The 20,968-nt window shown below is 42.4% G+C and overlaps 1 protein-coding gene across 1 annotated transcript in view; it reads left to right on the top strand.

Annotated features, from left to right (window-relative positions):
- Positions 1 to 10,045: 10,045 nt before the first annotated feature.
- RASA1 (RAS p21 protein activator 1) overlaps positions 10,046 to 20,968 on the top strand; it is a 63,730-nt gene continuing 52,807 nt past the window's right edge. Inside the window, exon 1 of the mRNA XM_080574211.1 lies at positions 10,046 to 10,446. Coding sequence (XP_080430337.1) covers positions 10,064 to 10,446 — 383 coding nt within the window. The 5' untranslated portion in view covers positions 10,046 to 10,063. The remainder of the gene's footprint in view (positions 10,447 to 20,968) is intronic.

Genomic DNA, 20,968 nt, shown 5'->3' on the forward strand with positions numbered 1-20,968 from the left:
CCCACGCAGGAGCAGGGGGTCTGGGGAGAGCTGCCGCCCGTGGGGGACCTGTGCTGAGTCCATTTTGCCCGTGGCGATAATTGTTGAGTGATCTCCCTGTCCTTATCTCAACCCTTGAGCGCTTTGCATTGTATTTTCTCCCCTTTCCCTTTGAGGAGGGGACGTGAGAGAGCGGTTGTGGTGGAAGTTGGCTGCCCAGATGAGTAAAACCACCACAGTGTGTTAAGGAGGGTCCTGGTTTTACAAACTCCTCCTAATTGTGTACACTGCAAATTCTAATTAGTCGGAATATAAGAATTCTATCATTTAGCCTCCCCTAACTTACTGTTCGAGTCTCTGCTCCTGTTGCAATGCAAATGCTATGCATGTACTGCTGTTTACAAAGGTAAAATTTTCAGAAGGTAATGAAAGCTTTGTGTCTTCCTGTTGTATACTCTGACTGGCATATTCTCTAAGCATTTGCACCTTCACATTTCTAAATATATACAAATGGAAAAATCAATTTATAATTGCTGAATACAAGGATATGGATATCCTTGCAAACTGCACGGTGTCAATGAAAGTTTTAAAGACATTCAGAGGAGACTGCAAAAGCAGCAGATGAACTAACTATATACCAGCACATCTTAGCAAAATCTTAGGTTAAATATAATCAATGTGTATAAGTTACCATTTAAATGTCAACTTTAATTAATATTATTTATGACTAACTGCTAACTGCTGCTAAAATAATTGTGCTTATGTAGCAGATGCTATTTGAGCATTCCATCCTCCTAATCATCAAAAATGTCATATTGAAGCATATATATATTAGACTTCTGCCCCTTTTAAAGTAATTAGCTTCACTGATGATTTCACTATTACCATTAGATTCTCAGATACCTCTGACTTAAAATTAAACAGAGCAGTGGGATGACAGCTATTAACATCTTTTTAACACTTTTTAGCATTTTATCCACCACTAGTTAAAATCCATCAGGGAAAAAAAAAATAATAATAATGTTTTGTCATCATATTTATGCTACTCTGGAATGAGTTACAGCATTACACATACTTTGCAATTTGTATAGGCTATGTATACTCTGGAATAAGCATATGCCAGTATACTATGTATACTCTGGAATAACTATAGGCTATATGTACTCTAGAATACACAGTAAACCGATAGAATATTTATGTTCCTGTTCTTCAATTTCTGACTGTGGAACTTATTTCAAACTCAATAATAGACAAACAGATAACTTAAACAAATAGCTTTCATACAAACAAATACTATCATAAGCAATAAGTAGAACAGAAAGAATAACAAATGTACTATTTAAAAATTATGTATGTGGATTAATAAATTATAAAGTCAGGAAGGTTAACAGGCTGGGCAACTACCTAATGCAGGCCATAGAATTTCACTTAGTAACTTCTGTGATTCAGTGTGTCTTAGTTAAGCATACCTACCTCCATATAACCCACAACAAAAATAGCTAAAAGTTCATTTTACCACAGTGGATGTTAACTTTTCTTCCTTCTAATTTATAAAGATTTCACAACTGAAAAACATAACCTAGCATGGAGAACATACAGGAACTAAGCTGTAGGCAGATGAACAGTACAACTAAACTAACCCAGTGTAATACTTGAAGAAACTTGTTTCATGTCAGTATGTATTCCATAAGGAAGAAGAAATCTCCATGTACAGAATGGATACTTTAGATGTGCAAATATGACCTCAAACACCGTTACCCATTTTGCAAATATATTTCATATGCCTTACATGCAAATACTGTTTTTAATACAGTCAGTAAATGTATACACACATTTTGTTAGCACCGTGTGAGCAGCCATTTTAAAAAAAATTACTACAGATCTGATGTCCATGAAATTAGATCTAGCTATATAATGACTAAATTAATGTATCTTACATGAAATAGTACTTCCTTTCCTGACTTTTTTTTCAGTTTTCAACAGCACTGTTCATGAAGATATTCTTTTAAAAATACCAGGTCAAAAGAGTTGATTATAATTTTTGGTAACTGGAAATTGAAGTGAAAATTTGAAACAGAAGATAAATACTTTCCACTGTTGCGTTATTTTATTAGCTCTATGATATAAATACTCTTTGAAAAGACCAAAATATAGCTATTTGTTGTCTTTTTTAAAGCTGCATCTGGAAGCAGATACTCTTTTCACACTTGAATTATTCTATTAAGTGAGGATACAATTTCCTATTGTAAATACAGATTATGAGCCTTGCTGAGTAATATGTACATATATTTATTGATTTTATAGATACATAAAATCTAATTTGCATGAATACCTGTTACCTGTGTTTGACAGAAATATCCTTTATTTAAATACAATATATAGGAAGGTATCTTATATTAAGTCATTGCAACCAACAGTCACAAACTGAGTAGTTAAGCTATTGAAATTAATGTAAAAGGTACATTCTTCAACACTGTGATTAAATGTTTGTTTAACAGTTTCAGGGTAAACAGCATGAAAAATTGCCCCAGCTTGAAATGAAAGACTGTCCCCCACGCAATGGCTGGAATTATCCTGCACAGGTTACATAATGGGTCTGAGAGGAAGTTCTGTAGGTATTATGAGTATAATCACATTTTCCTGTTTGTTCATTCTTATCAGACTTTTTTCCTTTCTCCAGCTCCTGTAAAAGCACCTATACAAACATCCAAAGGATACCTAAACAGCTGCAAAAATACAAAGATGTTTGTCAATGTGTAAATTTTTGTCTATCAACAGTCAGAGATACGCTGCATAAACCCAAGGTCATTCATTACTGAGAACCGTTATGGAAGTGAACTGTAATTAACAAAGCAGAGAAAATTATTACATGCAAAATATTTTCAAATGCAAAATGGAAAAAAAATATGTTTTTTGTCCTTTGAAACTCAGTCTTTGTCTCTTCTCATGGAAAAAGTTAATAACTAACAAATCAGCTTCTGAAAATGAAGACAACTGTTAGTGTGGCATAAAAAATAGCATAGCTGTTCAGTAAGTCTATAAATTGAGTAGTTCAATGCCTATCGGCTCAGGAGAGAATCTATACTGTCTTTATGTGAAGGCATAAATTACAAATATAGACAAGTAAAAAAACCACAGGTCTCTCGCACTTAAATATGCACAGCAGTATGGAATTAAAATTAAAGAACCATGAAGTAAGACACAAAGTATTCATGTAATGCTCATTCCTGTGCTACTGAAGTTAAGGGTGTATTTTGCCATGTTCTTTCAGGGACATAAACTTTAGCCCTCAGAAAGGGGAACAACACTGGTTCTGGATAATTAACTATTTTACATTATAAAAGACAATATATCAGATAGCATCTTGATGAGGAAAAAGAAATATGAAAATAACACAGAAAATCACAAGCAGTTCTTCAGAGCAAATAAAATAAATGTTCTTAAGTTTTTTTATTTGTTTTGTAGTTTGTTACTGTGATTTGACTCTTGCAACAACATTTCCTTTGGAAAAATAGACTACTTGCATGGCTGGTCTGTTTTCCCAGCCCCATGTCCACTTACACCCTTGCAGCTGCCGATCTCTTTCAGGTAGAAAGAGGCAACAGGCATGCTATTATATGAAAAGTACACTCCCTGCTGCCTCCTGTGTGCTAAGATAACATGCCACCACCTCTGTGACTGAAATTCAACCTCTTTTTTAATCATTTTTTAATCATTTTTTTCCAATTCTAACACACTTAAAGTTTATAGGTAGCAAATGCCTACCTTGTTAATGTCAGATATGTGGCCTGCCGTCCACGTTCTCCTTACTGATCAATCTCTAGAGTAGCTCATATATTTTCAGATGTCAGTAAATAAAACACAAAACTCAGAATTCAAAATTTGTACTGACACAAGACTGTGTAAAACACAGTACAATGCTCTGAGAACAAGCCAGTGCACGTGCAATTGTATTTGACTGTGCTCTGTCTTGAACTGATGAGCCTGATCTCTCAAACATACTGCTTTTGTCAAAACATTTTGCCAGATGCAAGCTAACAGTTATCGAGGAGTAACAATTGCATCTTGGAGATATAATAAGAACCAGGGAAGTTTTCATTATCTGTGTGTATTTTTAAAGCACCTACTGCAAGAGGTATACGTGAAGTGCTCGCATATCAATCTAAACTTAGCAGGCAAAACGCACCTTCAAGTCAAACCATGGTGGCTTTTCTGAAAGTAAAATCCTGCAAAGTGCTAAAAAACTGTAGCAAGGACCATCAGTGAATATGTATTTTCTCAGATGCAGAGAGAAGTGCAGTAAAGTATTTGGCCACAGGAAAAGGCTGAAATTAGGACAATTTGAGTAGTCTGATATACTACTTTACTGTTTTTATTTTACACAACCTGATTTTTTCCCCACTCTCTTATGCTATGTATACTAAAAAAGTTATAGCCTTTAAAGTTCTTATGATCACAGCACTTTGTTAGGATTCAGGGAGAAAAAAATATCTGGTTCGTTGCTGTAGAAGGTCTGAAAGAGCAAAAAGTTGGGCAGTGACTTACCAAAGTAAGAGCTTCTGACTGTTAGTGCAGGCCGAGGTGTGCCCAGGAGACTGTGAAATGCCTCCAGAGTGCTACTGAATGGTATAATTCTTGCTTAAAATGGTTGGTTTTGAATAATTCACTTGCTGGTACACTATATCACCCAGGATGAATTGTGTATGTTTCCACAAGCATGTCACAAACAACCATTTTACATATTAGGAAGACAGCAAGTGCTCCAAAACTAGAAATCTAAGAAACAGAAAAATACAGTACAAATACATGTTGTTTTGAAAACTCATTGATAATATAGGAATAATTAGGATAAAAATATATGTGGTGGCACTAGTGTATTATACTCAAACAAAATAAATTGATTTAAAGAAGTTAACAGCAAAATAACTACTCTTTGATTAAATTATTAAGTACTGTACAACATTTAAATAGTACAGCACAGAAATTTTATGTTTTCCAAACCTAATTCTCAAAAAAAAAACCACAACACATGTTCTGAGAAAATCTGTCAGGATGTGCAAATAATAAAACATAGCAAAAGTATCAATGTTCATGACTGGGACACTTGAGTACAAGTACTGCCACACAGTACAGCAAGGAACAAGATTTGACAGGAAGACTTTGAGCCTCAGTGTTCTAATTAACATAAGGTTTAAGGCTCAAAAACATGTTGTGCTGAGGCTGAGTATCAAACTGTGATATCAGCTTGTTTCTAAAAGGAAAAAGATTTGCTGCATGCACTGAGGGCTCATAAAAAGCGACTGAAATACCACACTCCTACTTAAAACATCAAAACCATGAAATATGCAAAGTTAGAGGGAAAAATAGAAAATACTTCTCTTCCAGATGCAGCATGAAGTGAAGTGAGACAAGAAAAAACCTATGTCTCTTATGGTGCTGTTTTAAAATGGAAAAGAGAAAGTGAAAAATTACAGACAACTGTACCTTTTAAAGACATTTTGAAAGACAGACAAAAAGAAAAAAAGTATCATGTACTAATAAAAATGATTACCTCAATGTATAGTTGTTCATGTCTTTTTGCTTTTGCTTAAGAGACAAAAAAAAAGGTACTGATCAAGTAGTAATTTCTTTATCAATTCTGAAGCCTAATAGGTACTGACTCTTAAAATAGGATGCAATTTCTACTGCTCTGGGGATAATAGTTTTTATTTCGGCTTAGTGCATCTGAACTCCAGCTTAAACACTTTTTTGAAAGGACATCAAACTATACAAGAACAAAGTGAGGAGGGACGAAAGGTGATGGAAGAGTTTGGACTTTGAAAGAGATCATTTCCCATGTGACAAAAATATTCTTGCACAAATCAATAATAATCTGGAAGTCATCAAACAAAAATAACATTTAAGGATAGTTGCGCTTTTAAAGTGAAGGGAAAGAATTTTAAAATAAGCTTATCGTTAGTAATCTACTCAGAGATTCAATACAAATTAAATATTCAATGCAAACAGAAGCTTCTGATTTGTACCATGAAAAATGGAAGAGCTGACAAACCCCAAAATTAAATATGCAGATAGTGATGACGGCAGCTCAATGATAACCTTATGACAATTACTCTGGGAATACAGTCGGCTTTATCTGATAGAAATAAAAGAAAATGTTAACATGAAAGAAAAGCATTTAAGTCACAGGACATAAAACTATCAGTATTCAGGTTGTTTTATTCCAGATTCTGCCCTCCTTTCCAACTCCCCAGCAACATATACGGCCTCCTATGGAGTTGTAACAGCTACGTAGGTTGGAAGAGCCAGCACCGACTCTTTGACTGTGTATTATTTCTCTGTAGGAGTACGAGGGGAAGATCTGGAACAGCTGGAGCGTTCTGGGTTCTTTATGGTGAGGCTGTTTCCTTATCATTGCATCATGGAACAGAAAAATTGAAGGTTCTCCTGTTGATATTAATTTCTGAGACAGGATAATGTCTTTGTAAAAGTGGAAATAATTTGTGCTCTGGTAGAGGACAGGAGCAGGTTTTGTGCTGGAGTAAGGAGTAAAGGTGAAAGTTACAAAGTGCTTGCTTATATCAATGATCCAAGTAACATCTCTATAAATAATGTGACTGAAATACTGGGTCATTTACTTTATGTGACTTTTCATCTTAATAAGTGTTAATTCTCATTATTTTTCAAATGTTGAAAAAAAAAAACACCACCACCAACAAACAAGTTAATCCTCTGACACATCTGTGAGATGACTTCTGTCTTTACTGATGAAGAAAGTGTAACCTTGTACACGTTACAGGGCTGTGCATTTAAATCGGCAACAAATCCATCCTGAAAACTCTAGAGGATTTAACCATGTGTTCAGCTGACCACAACGTGACACCATTGCCACCACTCCTGCGTACCTGTTACCACAACAAGCCCCATTTGTGTATGTGCGGTAGTGCACAAGCAGCTTTTATAAACCTGGGATGCAGATAAGGTAACATAATTCAAAGGAGGTCCTTGATGCCACTGGAATTCATCTGTTACTGCATCTGAAGATAGGGCTTTGGATCCCACAATCTTTGCAGTATAAACTGGATCTATGAAAGACTTTGCGCACCTCTTACCATGAATAAAAAAAAGAGCAATGTATGTCTGTATCTACACAACGCTAGCAAATTAAGTGGCCGTGCGCACATTCATGGGCTCTCAAGCCAGCTGGCACAGGGTGGCATGCCTTTGATGCCGCAGAGGAACTCTCTTGGTCTCAATGCCAGGGTGGCTGCATGCAAGCTGCCAGCTGGGAAAGGTCCCTGCAGCACCTCGGATGCTGACCAGCTCCTGGGACTGCCTGGTGGCATGCTTGGAGGTGTGACAGAAGAGGAGGCTATGCTGTGCAGATATCTCATCTCAGCACTCGGCAATACTCTGTTTTATTTAGGAGCACAGGCAGACACCCTGTATGTTCTCCACAGGCAGGATCCTCTGCTAATAATTTTATCTACTGTAAACAAAAAAGTTAGTGAACAGGGAGAGGGAGTACTACCGGGGAGCATCCCCAATAATGAATGGCAGCATCAACATGTGTGCAGCAATGCATTTTGCTATGTGAGTGTCAGTTTTGGCCTTTCTACATACTGGTCTTTAGACCAGAAAAGCCCTAATAGACCTGTGCTCTGCTACTTCAAGACTAGACCAGTGTTAAGGGATACCAGACCCAACAGCCAGCAGAGAAAAAAAATTGTGTGTATTTCCAGATTTGCCATTTTACAAACTGACTCTAGGGTGTATGCAAATACACTACTCAGAGAATCCAGCCTGACACCGTTCTCAGGAGGAAGGAAGAAGTAACCATCCTAGCATCATTTATACCAGAGCTTCAGAACAACAGGTTTGTAAATGCACAAGAAGCATTATGAAAAATATTATTACACTCATTCCCTCACCCAAATATATTTATATAACGCCGCACCAAAGCCTGGAAATCAACTTTCCTTACAAGCAAATGCAGGAAGCTGTGTGTGTTACTGCAGCACCAAGCGACCTGGGACAGACAACCTCGCCTGCGAAGTGAAAAGCAGCAGTTTGTCAGTGGCAGAGATGTAACAACTTCGCTGATCTTACATGGAGATCTCCTTCTGTGGAATCCTTGCCAAGTTCAAAACTGCTCTCCCCAAAATAAATCTCTTGAAGGAGTGCTGCAGTTAGATTACCCCCTCCTGCAGGAAATTCCTAGGACAGCTGTCCTAGTCCCCACACACCCATGCACACATGCTGTTGCCCTTTACGGCACCCAGAAAAGCCAGCCTCATTAAGGCAATCTTATAAATATTTACACTGCAGTTCTATATTTAGGAATATCACTTCACAACAGCAACAAGACTGTGCTAAAATCATTTTATTTAAAGATCTGTGAGGGAAAGCAAACAGAATGGAAGCCCGCAGAGACAGTAGGCTTCAAGACTATTTGGAATTACATACACAATAGTGAAATGCTGCAATGCAAAAATCAAAATTGTAAGAGATTGGTGTTGAAACTGCAATTTCTTAAACAGGGAAACAGCAGGGTATAAATGTGCTACAATTCTGTAAAACGAGGGCTAGAGCCAGCTCCTGTGCTGACACTGGGCACATACCCAGCATAATTCCACTGATATTAGTGGTCTAACTGGAAGCAAATTTTGCCTTTAGAAGGCAAGATATGAAACTTCATTTCAGCAGATAAAAAGAGGTTGGCGGGAGAGCTGTGAAAGTGGGAGCAGTAGTTTGTTTTAGTGGCCTCGGGAGAAATTCACTTAATACTTTTGGGTAACGCAAAGCTTTGAAAACCTGAATGTTTAGATGCCTTCTGAGAACTCTTGAGAGACATACAAGTGTCAACGTGCTGCTATTTGTCAGCTCTTTTATTACTGGGGAGAAAAAAAAATCAAAGAAAAAAAAATCAAAAGATATCTACACATTACAGTGCCCGGTAATGTTTGTCGCACAACGTCCTCTTGATCACAGAGGTACTTTCCTGCGCGGTGAATCTGAAGCGCCAAGTAAGCCCACCGCAGCAAGCAGCACCATTAATGACCAAGATAGATAGGCTTGTGGGTGTGAGAGGCTGTGGGCTTGGGTGGCAAGGAAAAAAAAATAAAAATAAAGTATAACTTCAGGAAAGTGCTGAGTAAATACCTTTTAGTATCAACGGTGCTGCAACTCCTACAAGGTGTGCAGTGTCTTACAGACTCTAGTAAGCACTTTTTGTTCGTATTGCTGGAAATCCCGATCTCTGTAGGATTTTCCAAGAGGAAAATCCAAGAGGATTTTCCTTTTTTCTTTTCTGTGAAAACCAACCTCTGCGAGCAGGCCCCCCGGCGGGAAGCCCCCCACCCAACCCGCCGCCCCTCACGGCGGGCCCCGGCTCCCCAGCACTACCTGCCGCCCCCCTCCCCGCGGCCGGGCCCTTTATTATTTTTAATCATTTTGGCTAAATCCTGTATTATTTTCCGCCTCTTTCACCCCCTCCCCAGCGGGCCGCCCTCAGCGCCTACCCGCCGCCTCCTCACGGCGCGGAGGGGCGGGGCGGGCCGCTCCAACCCGCTCAGCAGCAGAACCTCCCTTCCCCCCCCCCCAAAAAAAAAAATAACTACGTAATATTTTTATTCTATAATTTATTAATTTCGGCCGTTTCGGAGGATTTTTATTGTTGTGCGAGGCGGCCCTCACACACACACGCGCGCAGCGCGCGCACGCGCTCGCTGAGGGAGGGGGGCGCATGCGCACCGCGCCCACGCCCGCCTCCCTCCTTCCCTCCCCCGCCCCGCGCTCGCTCCCGCTGTCCGTCCGTCCGCCCGTCCGTCGGGGGAGGGGGCGGGGTGAGGGCGTGTGGGAGGGGAGGGAGCCGGGGGTGGGGGGGGGATGAAGCGGCGGCGGCGGCGCGGCTCCGGGGAGCTTCCCTGAGCAGCCCTCCCTGCCCGCCCCATCCCCGCTCCTGCTCCCGGCTCGGCTCCGCCGGGGAAGTTTCGGCTCGCCTCGCCCCGCCGGGGCGGGGCCGGTCCCGGCTGCGGGGCCCCTTTTGTCGCCGCCTCCCCCCGGCCGGAGGGGGGCGAGGCTCACGATGATGGCGGCCGAGGCCGGGGCTGAGGAGGGCGGCTCGGTTTCCTCGGCCGCTGCTGCCGCCGCCGCCGAAGCGGGGCCGTGCCGGGCCAAGGGTCCGTGCCCGCAGGGCCCCTTCCCGGGCGCCGTGCCCCCTCTGTGCTCGGCGCTGGGGCTGATGGCGGTGGGCTCGGGGCCTGCCGCCCCTCCGGCAGCGCCCGCACCCGGCACGGAGCCGGCCGAGCCCGGTGCCGCAGCCGCCGCCGCCTTCCCCCCGCTGCCGCCGCCGCCGCCGCCGCCCCCGGCCGGGGCTCTGGGGGCGGTGGACGAAGGCGACTCCCTGGACGGCCCGGAGTACGAGGAGGAGGAGGTGGCCATCCCACTCAACGCGCCCCCCACCAACCAGTGAGTAGCTGCGACCCGGCGGAAAGCCGCCCCCGCGGCCGCCCGGCCCGGTTCTGCGCCCCCCCCCCCCGTCCCCGTCCCCTTTCTCTGCCCCTCCGAGGGCGCGGGGCCGCCGGACGGGCTCTGAGGGCTCCCTCAGGACAGCATCCAGCAGCAACACCTTTGTTTTTCCAGGCAGAGAGCACGGCGATCTTCCTCAGAACACCATCAACCAATACTTTTTTTTTTCTTTAAGCCAAATCTCAACACGTGGTGCGAAGTAATTCTTCCACCCTGTAATCATTCAGCATGCCATATCCCTTCCCCCCCCCCCCCTCAAAGCACAGTTCCTAATATCCAGCTTTCCCCCCTCATACACAAACACCTCCAAAGTGGTGTGCACGTGTTGGCTTTTTTTGTCCTTCCTCTGGAGGGGTATAAATTCACCCTCGAAACACGTTTTTGAAACGAGCCTTCCACTGTTTTAAAGTACTACTGGACCGTGTGTTTCTGTAAATCCAACTTACTTTGCTGCTCAGCCAACTCGAAGTTGTTCATAGTAAGGTTGTGTTTGGAGAGGAGAGGCAGGTTAAGAAGAAAATCAGGTAAATCTCTGGTTAGGTTTCATTACGCTCACTCTTCCATTAGGGCTAACCAGGATCCTGCAGAGCAGTAATACAGGGAATTTTGCACTTAGAGCGGTTCTGTGTTTATACTGCGTGAAATACAGGGTTCGATAATGTTATGTAGGGCTCATGTAATCAGTGAGTACTCTAAGCACAACCTCTGGCTTTAAGTGTAGGAAGTCTGCAGGTTTTTGTAAAGCACTACAAGCCCTGGGTTCGAACAGAAAATGGTCCTCTTAGCAGGTACCTTGTTATTTAAAAAATGAAATTGCTTCGGAAGCTTAAAAGCTTTCATTGGTGCCTAGAAATATATTATTCCTGAAGTTTCAGTAACTGTAGCAGACAATTTAGGATTGCAAGGTGGTGGCTGGCAGATGGATTCAGGATACAGGTCAGAAGGGTAATCTGAAAACCGATGTGAATTTGGGTTCTTTTTTTACCTTCTCTTGTGACCCCACTATCAGGGAGTTAACTCTTGTACTTTCGGGTATTTCCGAGATTTCAGGAGCCATTGCAGTTGTGAGGAGGGCATAAAATGTAATATTAAAGGATTCCTTTTAAATTTCTCTCTCTAACCTTGACAGACTTCCTTTGTTCTTTTAATTGCTTCATTTTTTTGTGGAAGTTTGCTAACTTAAGGCCTTGTTTTGTGAAGACAGTGTTTGAATAGTCTTTAACTTGCGGGCCTCACTAATGAGCTAGAATATGATTAGGCAGTTTTGACAAAGGGTAAGGAGGGAAATAGAAGCACATAAAAGTGAAGTTACTTTGTCTGTCAAGTCAGCGAGAGACCGAATTCTGCGCTTCTGGTTTTCTCTCTGAAAGATCAGGCTGCTGCTGCTTCTGTTAGACCCGTCTGTGTTCCAGAGAGAAAGCAGGCTATTTTGGAAGTAACTTTAGAAAGTGGGGTAATTATTTGTAAGTAATCACCCGTTTGATGCTGAATAGCTGCTATGACCTGGACAAATTTGAGCGGGTTTTGCTGTCGGAATATTGCCGTGTGACTCACGTGCTGGCACGATGGTGAACTTGTGTAAAAGAGGATGTTAGCATTCTGACAAGTGCATGCTCGGGGAGGACTGCCGAGACCCTGATTTTGTTCTGGTTAACAGCACTGCTCACCTTGCTGACACGAAAGGGGCACTGAAGTCTCTGCAGAGCCAGGCATTCAGTAGCTGAGCGTTCTGCCCTAGGAGAATCCTTAACAGAGAGAAAATCCAAGAAATAAAGTACTTAAAGATTAATTGGAAGCACTTACTGCTGTAATAAACTGTTTTTTTCTTTGTAACTTTATCTTTGGAGTGTGACTTCTCAGTAAACAAAATCTGAAGTGGGTTGATTTAATATAGTTGGCCTTTTTCATTCATCTTGTCTGCAGTTGTTTTTTACCACTCTCTGTTAAGCCATTTACATTGGCAATATGTTGATAGTAAAATGCATCCTTTCAGTGCTGTTGTTTTATTTTGGAAGGGCCCTGTGTTTGTAGCCAGACTGTTTGCTTCTGTGGAGTTGAACTCTTAGTGTATTACCAAAACAGAATTCAGCATTATCTACAATCTTACGTAGGGAAAAGTCCAGTACAAATTTTTAAGAACAACGATCGAATTTGTAACGTAGATTAAATTTCTCCAGTTGGATAGGATTGCAAAGCTGCTGTTCCATTTGTTTAAATATGACTGCCAGCTCCACCCTTTCCCACTTCCTCCTAATTCATTCAGCTTTTATGGGAGGCATACATGGTTGGCCTGATGGATAATTCTGTGATTCTGTCAAACAGTTTTGTTTCTTTGTCCTGTTTGCTTACAGGATAATGTGTGTACATCAGAAAATGGGGAGTGCTCTTCAGTCCTGGCTTTGCATTGTGTGGCATTATCTCCTGTACAAGAACAAAAAGACATTTTCTTTTTATTTCACAACAATAACCACTAACTAGTCCGCTTTGCCCTCCCTTGGACATGCATCGCATTTCAGGATTTACCGAATTGTTGGTTACTGACTCCAAACAAAAAAAATCTGGTAAAAGTCGCTTCTGATGTTTCCTGGTTTGTACTCTGGTCTGAAATTGGGTCTTTATGCATAAAATGAAATGAAGCTTTTTGTGTGGACTTGCGCACAACTTTTTAACATTTTTATCTCCTAATTTGTTTAGCAAATTAAAAAAAAAATAAAATGAAATCTGAGTGAATTCCTAGTTTGCAAGTTTTAGGCCATAAAGTTGTTACAGACCAGATATTTTTTGTAGATTAGGTTTTTAAACACCGTATACTTGTCATGCTGGTTTTTACAGTAGCTAACCTGAAGAGATGGGAAATGAAGCAGATGCAAGTTCTGCACTTCCCATCAGGATGCTGTAAATATAGTTTGTTCAGAGCAGTCAGGATGTGTTCGTCTTTGCTAGCAAGCACCTAATAAGCTTAATTTCCTCTTTTCTCTTCCACATACCTAAGGAGAAGGGGAATATGTCTTTTCTTAATGTGTTTTCCTTAATTTTCTAGCACTGGGAGGAGATTGTCAGCACATAACAGGTTCACTGTATTCAGAAGCTCAAAATTCCCAAGTAGGGTTGATATTTATCTTCTTTGATCCCGACTGGAGTTGACTCGAGACTTGTCTGTTCAGTGTGTGTGTGTGGGGGGGGTGTTCATTTTTCTGGAGCACGGCAGTCGTGTGTTTATATTGTAGTTTAATGCTGGGTGGGAAGCACAGGATGCTAGGGAATAAAATGGGCAATTCTGTGTTTTTGTTCTTTTTTTTTTCTGCGCTTTCTTCCCCATCTGCAAAGCTCACCGACAGACTGATGGCGGTCTGAAATGGTGCAAGGAAATGGCCTTCAAAACTAATGAGTGAATGCTGCTTAATTTAGTAAAAAAAACACAGGTATGTGAAATACTTTATTCAGGCGTTTGACTAAATATTTAGTCGGCAGGATTATTTGGGATCATAGTGTTCCATTAAGGTAGCAGAAGCAGTTCTTGGATGTTTCAACAAAATTCACATTTTCATATGGTGTTTTTAAAGCAGTGATTAGCAGTTTTAAATGGAAACAAGTTGAAATTGAAAGCCATCAACCTAACAAAATGAAACAGGCTGTCAAAATACTGTCTGGTTAAAACAAAATCTTACCCAAAGCAGATATATTCTTAGAGTAGCTCGTGGTATCTGTTGAGGCAATATATTAGGGAGAAAAAGCTGAAAACAGAGAGGTGGGTAGAGAAATAGCATTGCAAGCAAAGACTGCATGAAAGAATATTTTTGTCTGAACGCGGTGTGAATTATAGTTTCTTGAGGTAAGTCTCTCAAAGGTGGAAAGCCCAGAGTTACGCAACATTTGTTTATTTGAGTAACTAATAAGAAAAGATTTTTTTTTTCCCTGAATAATGGTTGAGGATCAGTTTCCATTCCAGTGAATAAGTCTATTGCAGTGAGAGCTGAGGGGAAATAACATTGGCATATGCAGTTAGGTTCTATATAAGCAATAAAAAATGAAATGGGATGAAACTTGATTTTAGCATATGAAGTTCTTTTCTGTTTAGCAGTTAATGCTGTTAGCAGGTAAACTTTTCCTCTCTCAGAAAACACCGTGTTCCCCTTCCACAGGGAGCAGAAGCCGATAAAGAAATTAATTACCTAAAGGTGCTAGTTAGCGTACTGATTGGGCCGCTTACAAAATAGACTTGAAGAGAAGTCTGGCTTTATCTCTGGCTGAGTATGTGGCGCTAGAAATGCACCGTGAGGAGCAGCAGAACAAAATTGCACCTAACCATATATAGGAAGCAAAGCAGTAAGTGCACTGACATGATAGGTACGTATATTAAAGGAAGCTTCAGATGAAGAAAAACAGAAGTGGGAAAGCATTTGGTGCTAGTGAAAGTCTGAGGAGGGATTTTCAGTACTTCTAGCTAACATCGGATGCTGTCGTTTCATCTAAGGAGTGAATGCTTTCTTGACCGGCGCTTTATCTAGTTTTTGTTCTGTCATATACTGATTCCGAGAATATCAGTGTGGGACTCGGGCGCTCCATCTGCTGTCCTGCCCTTTTGAGGAGCACAGTATTGTGCCATGTTTTCCTCACCTTTGGTTTTAATGTCTGGTGGCAGTGGGGAAAAACACCAACTTACCAGTGGGGCATGGGTCCCTTCGGCGATGGGCCCCCTCTGTAGGTTCAGCCATAAGTTCTTAGGGCTCATACAGTAGTTTTCCACTTTGCCTGTATCTTCCTTTCTCATTTAATAAAAACAGTGAAGTCTTGGTATGTATCTCACTGGAGGGTGCAGCAGGAGGGAGGAGAAGGTGTTTTAACGTGGCCCTTGTGCTTTGTAGAAGTATCCCCGTGGAACAATTCTGCATTCCTCTGCCTTCTGCCAGAGTACACTCAGCACCAGTAAGATGTTACCGTCACTCAGATGCTTGTCAGGGTCCTAACACTGTTCTGTATACTTGCAGAGAGTCTTCAGTAGTCTTTATTTGTTATCTGAAATACCTGCTCTGTTGCTCTGGAATGGAAGAAATTTTTTTTTTAACCTGAATCTGTCTTTGTATTATGTTTTGTACTGAAGGTGATGTGGAGAGGTCAGCGCTGATTGCTGAGGGGGAGATTATACTGGTGGCCTTCTATAGTGAGGTCCCTGGCATGGTGACGGGGGAAGATGAGTGAATATTGTTTATCTCATCTTTAACGTGACTTTTTCACACCGTCTCACGTAACATCATCGCAGACAAGCTGGCAGTGTGCAAGTTAGCTACGGGGGCAGTGCGGTGAGTTGTAAATCAGCTGGGAGGTCGGGCCCAGAGGGTGGTGGTGATGGGTTGGGTTGGAGGCCAGGCACTGGCGGTGATTCCCAGGGCCTGTAGCGTTTGAACACACACAACCTCAGTGATGGGACAGGGTGAGCCCTCATCAGCAAGTTCCCAACCGATGCGGACCTGGAGAGATGTCTGATGCACCAGGTGGGTGGGCTGCCATTTGGAGAGACCTGGACAGGCTGGAGAACTGCGCTCTGTGGGACTTCTTGAAGTTCAGCAGAGGCAGCACAAAGCTACTAGCCCTGTAGAGGACTGACTGACATCGTTACGTGCTGGGGGCTGACTGTCTGGCAAGCAGCTCTGCAGAGCCACGCTGGGACTGAGCGGGCCCGACGGACAGCGAGCTGACCAGGAGCAAGAAGTGCATGTTGGCAGCAAAACAGGTGAACAGCAGTGTCCTGGGTGGCACTGTGAGGAGCATCGGAGGTGATTTCTTCCTCTGCTCAGTGCTGCTCAGACACATCTAAGGTGCTGCGTGTAGTACAGGGCTCCCAGTGGGAGAGACTTGGGCGTGAGTGAGGAGTGAGGCCAATGCAGGGACACCAAGGTGATGGCTTGGGCTGGAGAAGAGGAGGCTCAGAGGGATCTTATCCATGTGTATGAGTACCTGATGGGGAAGGGATGAGGATGGGGGAGCCAGGCTCTCCTCAGCGCTGCCCACTCACAGGACAAGACTCAGTGGGAATGAATGAAAAAACTTGAAAATCCATTTAAATACAGAAAAAAAAAACTTTTTTTTTTTAGTTGTGAGGGTAGTCAAACACTGTGTTGTGGTTTAACCCGGCCGGCAGCTAAACACCACGCAGCCGTTCGCTCACCCTCCCCCCTCCCTCTCTGGGATGGGGGAGAGAAACGGGAAAGTGAAGCCTGTGAGTTGAGATAAAGACAGTTCATTAAGACAGGAAAATAATAATAATAATGATAACAGTATTACTAATAATAATGTATACGAAACAAGTGATGCACAATGCAGTTGCTCACCACCCGCTGACCGATGCCCAGCCTATTCCCGAGCAGCCGGCCCCCCACCCCGGCCAGCCACCCCTATATATTGTTTAGCATGACGTCAGATGGTATGGAATACCCCTTTGGCCAGTTTGGGTCAGCTGTCCTGGGTCTGTCCCCTCCCAGCTCCTGCTGCACCCCCAGCCTGCTCGCTGGCAGGACAGAGCGAGAAGCCGAAAAGTCCTTGGCCTGGTGTAAACACTGCTCTGCAACAATTAAAACATCAGCATGTTATCAGCGCTCTTCTCATCCTAATCCAAAACATAGCACCCTACCAGCTGATAGGAGGAAAATTAACTCTATCCTAACTGAAACCAGGACACACTGTAACAGATTGCCCTGAGAGATTGTGGAGTCCCCATCCTTGCAGGTACTTGTAACCCAGCCGCATGTGGCTGGGAGCAGGCTGCTGTAGCTGACCCTGCTTGAGGAGCACTGGGGGGCATGGCAGCTAGACAAACCCCATGGTCATTCCTAACCAAAATGATTCTGTATGTGTGTAAATATGCTGATGGTGTAGTTGAGGGTGAGTGTTATGGGACTTATTTGCTGAAAATTGTTACTTGAAGTACTATGGAATCACATCAGTGGCAGTAGCTAATAGCAAAGGCTTTAAAGGAAAGCACAAGAAATCCTTAAGTGGGTAAAATACAATATTTCACTACCTTCCATGTAAGCAGATCTCCTAATTTCTGTGGCAAAAGCTCAAGAATTTGCCTTTTAAAAATTCTAACATATCTAATAGTGCTGCTTAAATATTTAATCAGCTTGCTTGCAGTGTGTACATTTTCCTTCAAAGTTATCTCTCTATTACATTAATTTGTATATGTTAATAATTGTATACAAACCAGTGCTGCCAAGTAAACTTGAAAGCTACAGGCCCATTTGAGGGAAGAAGGACGCTCAATGTACCCAGACAGGGTTCTGCTCGGTTAAAGGCCTGATTCTTCTGATGATGGTACAGGGGTTTTGTGGCAAGGTTTTGGTAGCAGGGGTCTGCAGGGGTGGCCTCTGAGCAGAGCCCAGCAGCTGCCCCATGTCAGAGAGGAGCCAGCTCCAGCTGCTCCAACAGGGACCCACCGCTGGAGATCCTGAAGAGCTGCTGCCTGTGGGCAGCCCCCGCAGGCTCAGTTCGGGAAGGACGGCATCCCGTGGGAGGGACCCCACGTGGAACAGGGGCACAGAGGGACCGTGAGGGAGCGGTGGAGACAAAGCGTCAGGGACTGACCGCAGCCCCCATTCCCCACTTGCTTTGGGGGGAGAAAGTGGAAGAGAGTGGGTGCTGAGAAGATGGTTTTAGTTTACTTTTAGTTTCTTAGTCTCCTATGATAGGTAATAAATTACATTAATTTCCCTATGCTGAGTCTGTTTTGCCTGTGATGGTAGCTGGTGAGTGATCCTCCCTGTCTTTACTTCAACCCTCGAGCCCTTTTTCATCCTGCTGTTTCCCAGTGATCTTTTGAGGAGAGGGAATGAGAGAGCAGCGTGGTTGTGCTGAGCTGCCATCACTGTGAAACAGCCACAGGTGATCAAACCCTAAGAAAAGTGATTCTCATATTCAAGTTTCAATAACTTATTTATTTTTGTATGTTTTGTTAGTGTTTCCTTTTTTTTGTTGGACTGAAATAGTAACTCTTGTTCATCCTCAAGTGGTAGTTGGGCTTTTATAGGTTTATACTTTCCTTAGGTTGGAATATTGATGCTAATGTGGAGATGTTACAGTTGCATGTATTTGAAGAAGTTGACTGTGTAGCTAGCTACAGGAAAATATTTAAAATTTTACCCTTTTCTGTTAAAGGTTACTGGCATTGCCCAAGCAGGAGTATATATATAATTTTTCTCATTTGTAGTTACTTAACAGATGTTTGGGCAAGGGTTGCTTCTGTGGACTTCCAGTTAGTTACAGAGCACACAGCTTTCTTTTCTTTAGTAGTTTCAAGAAACAATGTACGTTTATCCAATCTTTGCTAATCAGCTCAGGAAGCATATTGTACTTCTGTGTAGAGTTGTGTATGATTTTTTTCTGAAACATTTGGTCTGTTATCCAGTCCTCCTGTTTTTTGTAAAATTATGCATATGTATGCAAATATTCTCCCATACTTCTACACACACAAAAGGATATTCTGTCCGTGGCTTACTTACTGGATTTTGTGTTATTTCATAGATAAATTGCATCAACCCATTCTACATATAAAAATTAACCAACCATTAATCAATTAATTCCTTTTCTGTATCTCCATTTATTAGTAAGCAGTGGCAAAGACTTTATGAAATTCATGTTTGGATATTTTGTGAATTCAGAGGACTGGGAATTACTTGCATTGTCTTGTTCAAGCCACAGCCGGTTCTCTGTACCTTTTCCCTAGATTTTTTTTCTTGGAGGGCTTTTTGTGCTTTCTGAGCATCTGGGGAGGGTTGTTTTTTTTTTTTTACTGTTTGGCAACCGAAGGGGTGCTAGGGAAATGTCTTCATCCTTCCAAAACCAAAACGTAACAAAGCCTCTGTAGTAATTGTCTCTTAATTCAAGTATAGGATCAAGAGTTTCTATTTTACTTAGCTCTACACACAGTTCTTTTGTGTCATGGTATTGGATTCAGTGGTATATGGATTGTATAGCATAGGGTACATCCCATCACTGTTCCTGTTGCATCTGGGAAGCAGTGGACACCTTTTATTTATGCACTGTTCCTCATTTTATTTATACTGTATAACTGTCAGGTTTTTCTCATTACAGCAGCAGTTCTCCATGGGTGAGAGGCAGGGAAGCGTTCTAGCATGCAGAGCAAGGTGAGAGTGAAGCATGAAACAAAAATCTGCTTGATTAGTTCGGGATGTAACCCAGAGCTGTGCTGCTGGCAGGGAGCTGAAGGCAAGGGCTCAGCACAAGAAGAGGCAGAGAATTTCTGTTTCTATCTCAGTTCTGTGGGGCTTCTGATGAGCAGAGCCGCCGTAGCAGGTCGAGCAATAAAAGGTGTTGTGGTTTAACCCGGCTGGCAGCTAAACACCACACAGCCGTTCGCTCACCCTCCCCCCTCCCTCTCTGGGATGGGGGGAGAGAAACGGGAAAGTGAAGCCTGTGAGTTGAGATAAAGACAGTTTATTAAGACAGGAAAATAATAATAACAATAATAATAATAATAGTGATAATGGTAATAGTATTAACAATAATAATGTGTAAGAAAACAAGTGATGCACAATGCAATTGCTCACCACCCGCTGACCGATGCCCAGCCTATTCCCGAGCAGCCGGCCCCCCCACCCCGGCCAGCCACCCCTATATATTGTTTAGCATGACGTCAGATGGTATGGAATACCCCTTTGGCCAGTTTGGGTCAGCTGTCCTGGGTCTGTCCCCTCCCAGCTCCTGCTGCACCCCCAGCCTGCTCGCTGGCAGGACAGAGCAAGAAGCCGAAAAGTCCTTGGCCTGGTGTAAACACTGCTCTGCAACAATTAAAACATCAGCATGTTATCAGCGCTCTTCTCATCCTAATCCAAAACATAGCACCCTACCAGCTACTATGAGCTACTTAACTCTGTCCTAACTGGAACCAGGACAAAGGACAATGAGAAAGCCCAAGAAGGCTGGAAGTAGGAGAAGGTGAGGCAGATGGAGGAAGAAGGTTAAGGAGCCACTGGTACATTTCCTGAAATTAGTGGCAGACGAGACAGCTAAAAATCCCAGAAATTCCTTAATTGTTGCTAAAGATTATATGCTGACTTGCATAGCAATGTTGACATTGCTTCTGTAGCTTCTTCATCACTCTTGGCATAATTAGAAAAGGCCTATCTTTCACCAGAACGCACATGTAGGAAGCATGCATGAATAGGAAACTTTTGCTAAAAATGGGAAATGTCTTGCTAAAAACTGTAGTGAGTTCCAGAATTTACTTCCTAAGTTGACCTTTCAGTAAGAAAATGAGAGTTTCAAGAACTGTTTTTTGGTTTATTTATCTTGTTTATTGGTGGCTTTTGCAAAAAGGAGATAGCAGTCAGTGTTCTTTTTAGTAAATGTGATTAGATAGGATTGAAAGAACTCCTTGGCCTTCCTTTGTTGTCTATTGTGCTGTTGTCAAATCTTTTTTAAAGTTTACTACACTTCATATCCTTGA

Source organism: Anser brachyrhynchus, assembly GCF_964034855.1.
Source record: "Anser brachyrhynchus genome assembly, chromosome: Z".
Taxonomy (NCBI): Eukaryota; Metazoa; Chordata; class Aves; order Anseriformes; family Anatidae; genus Anser; species Anser brachyrhynchus.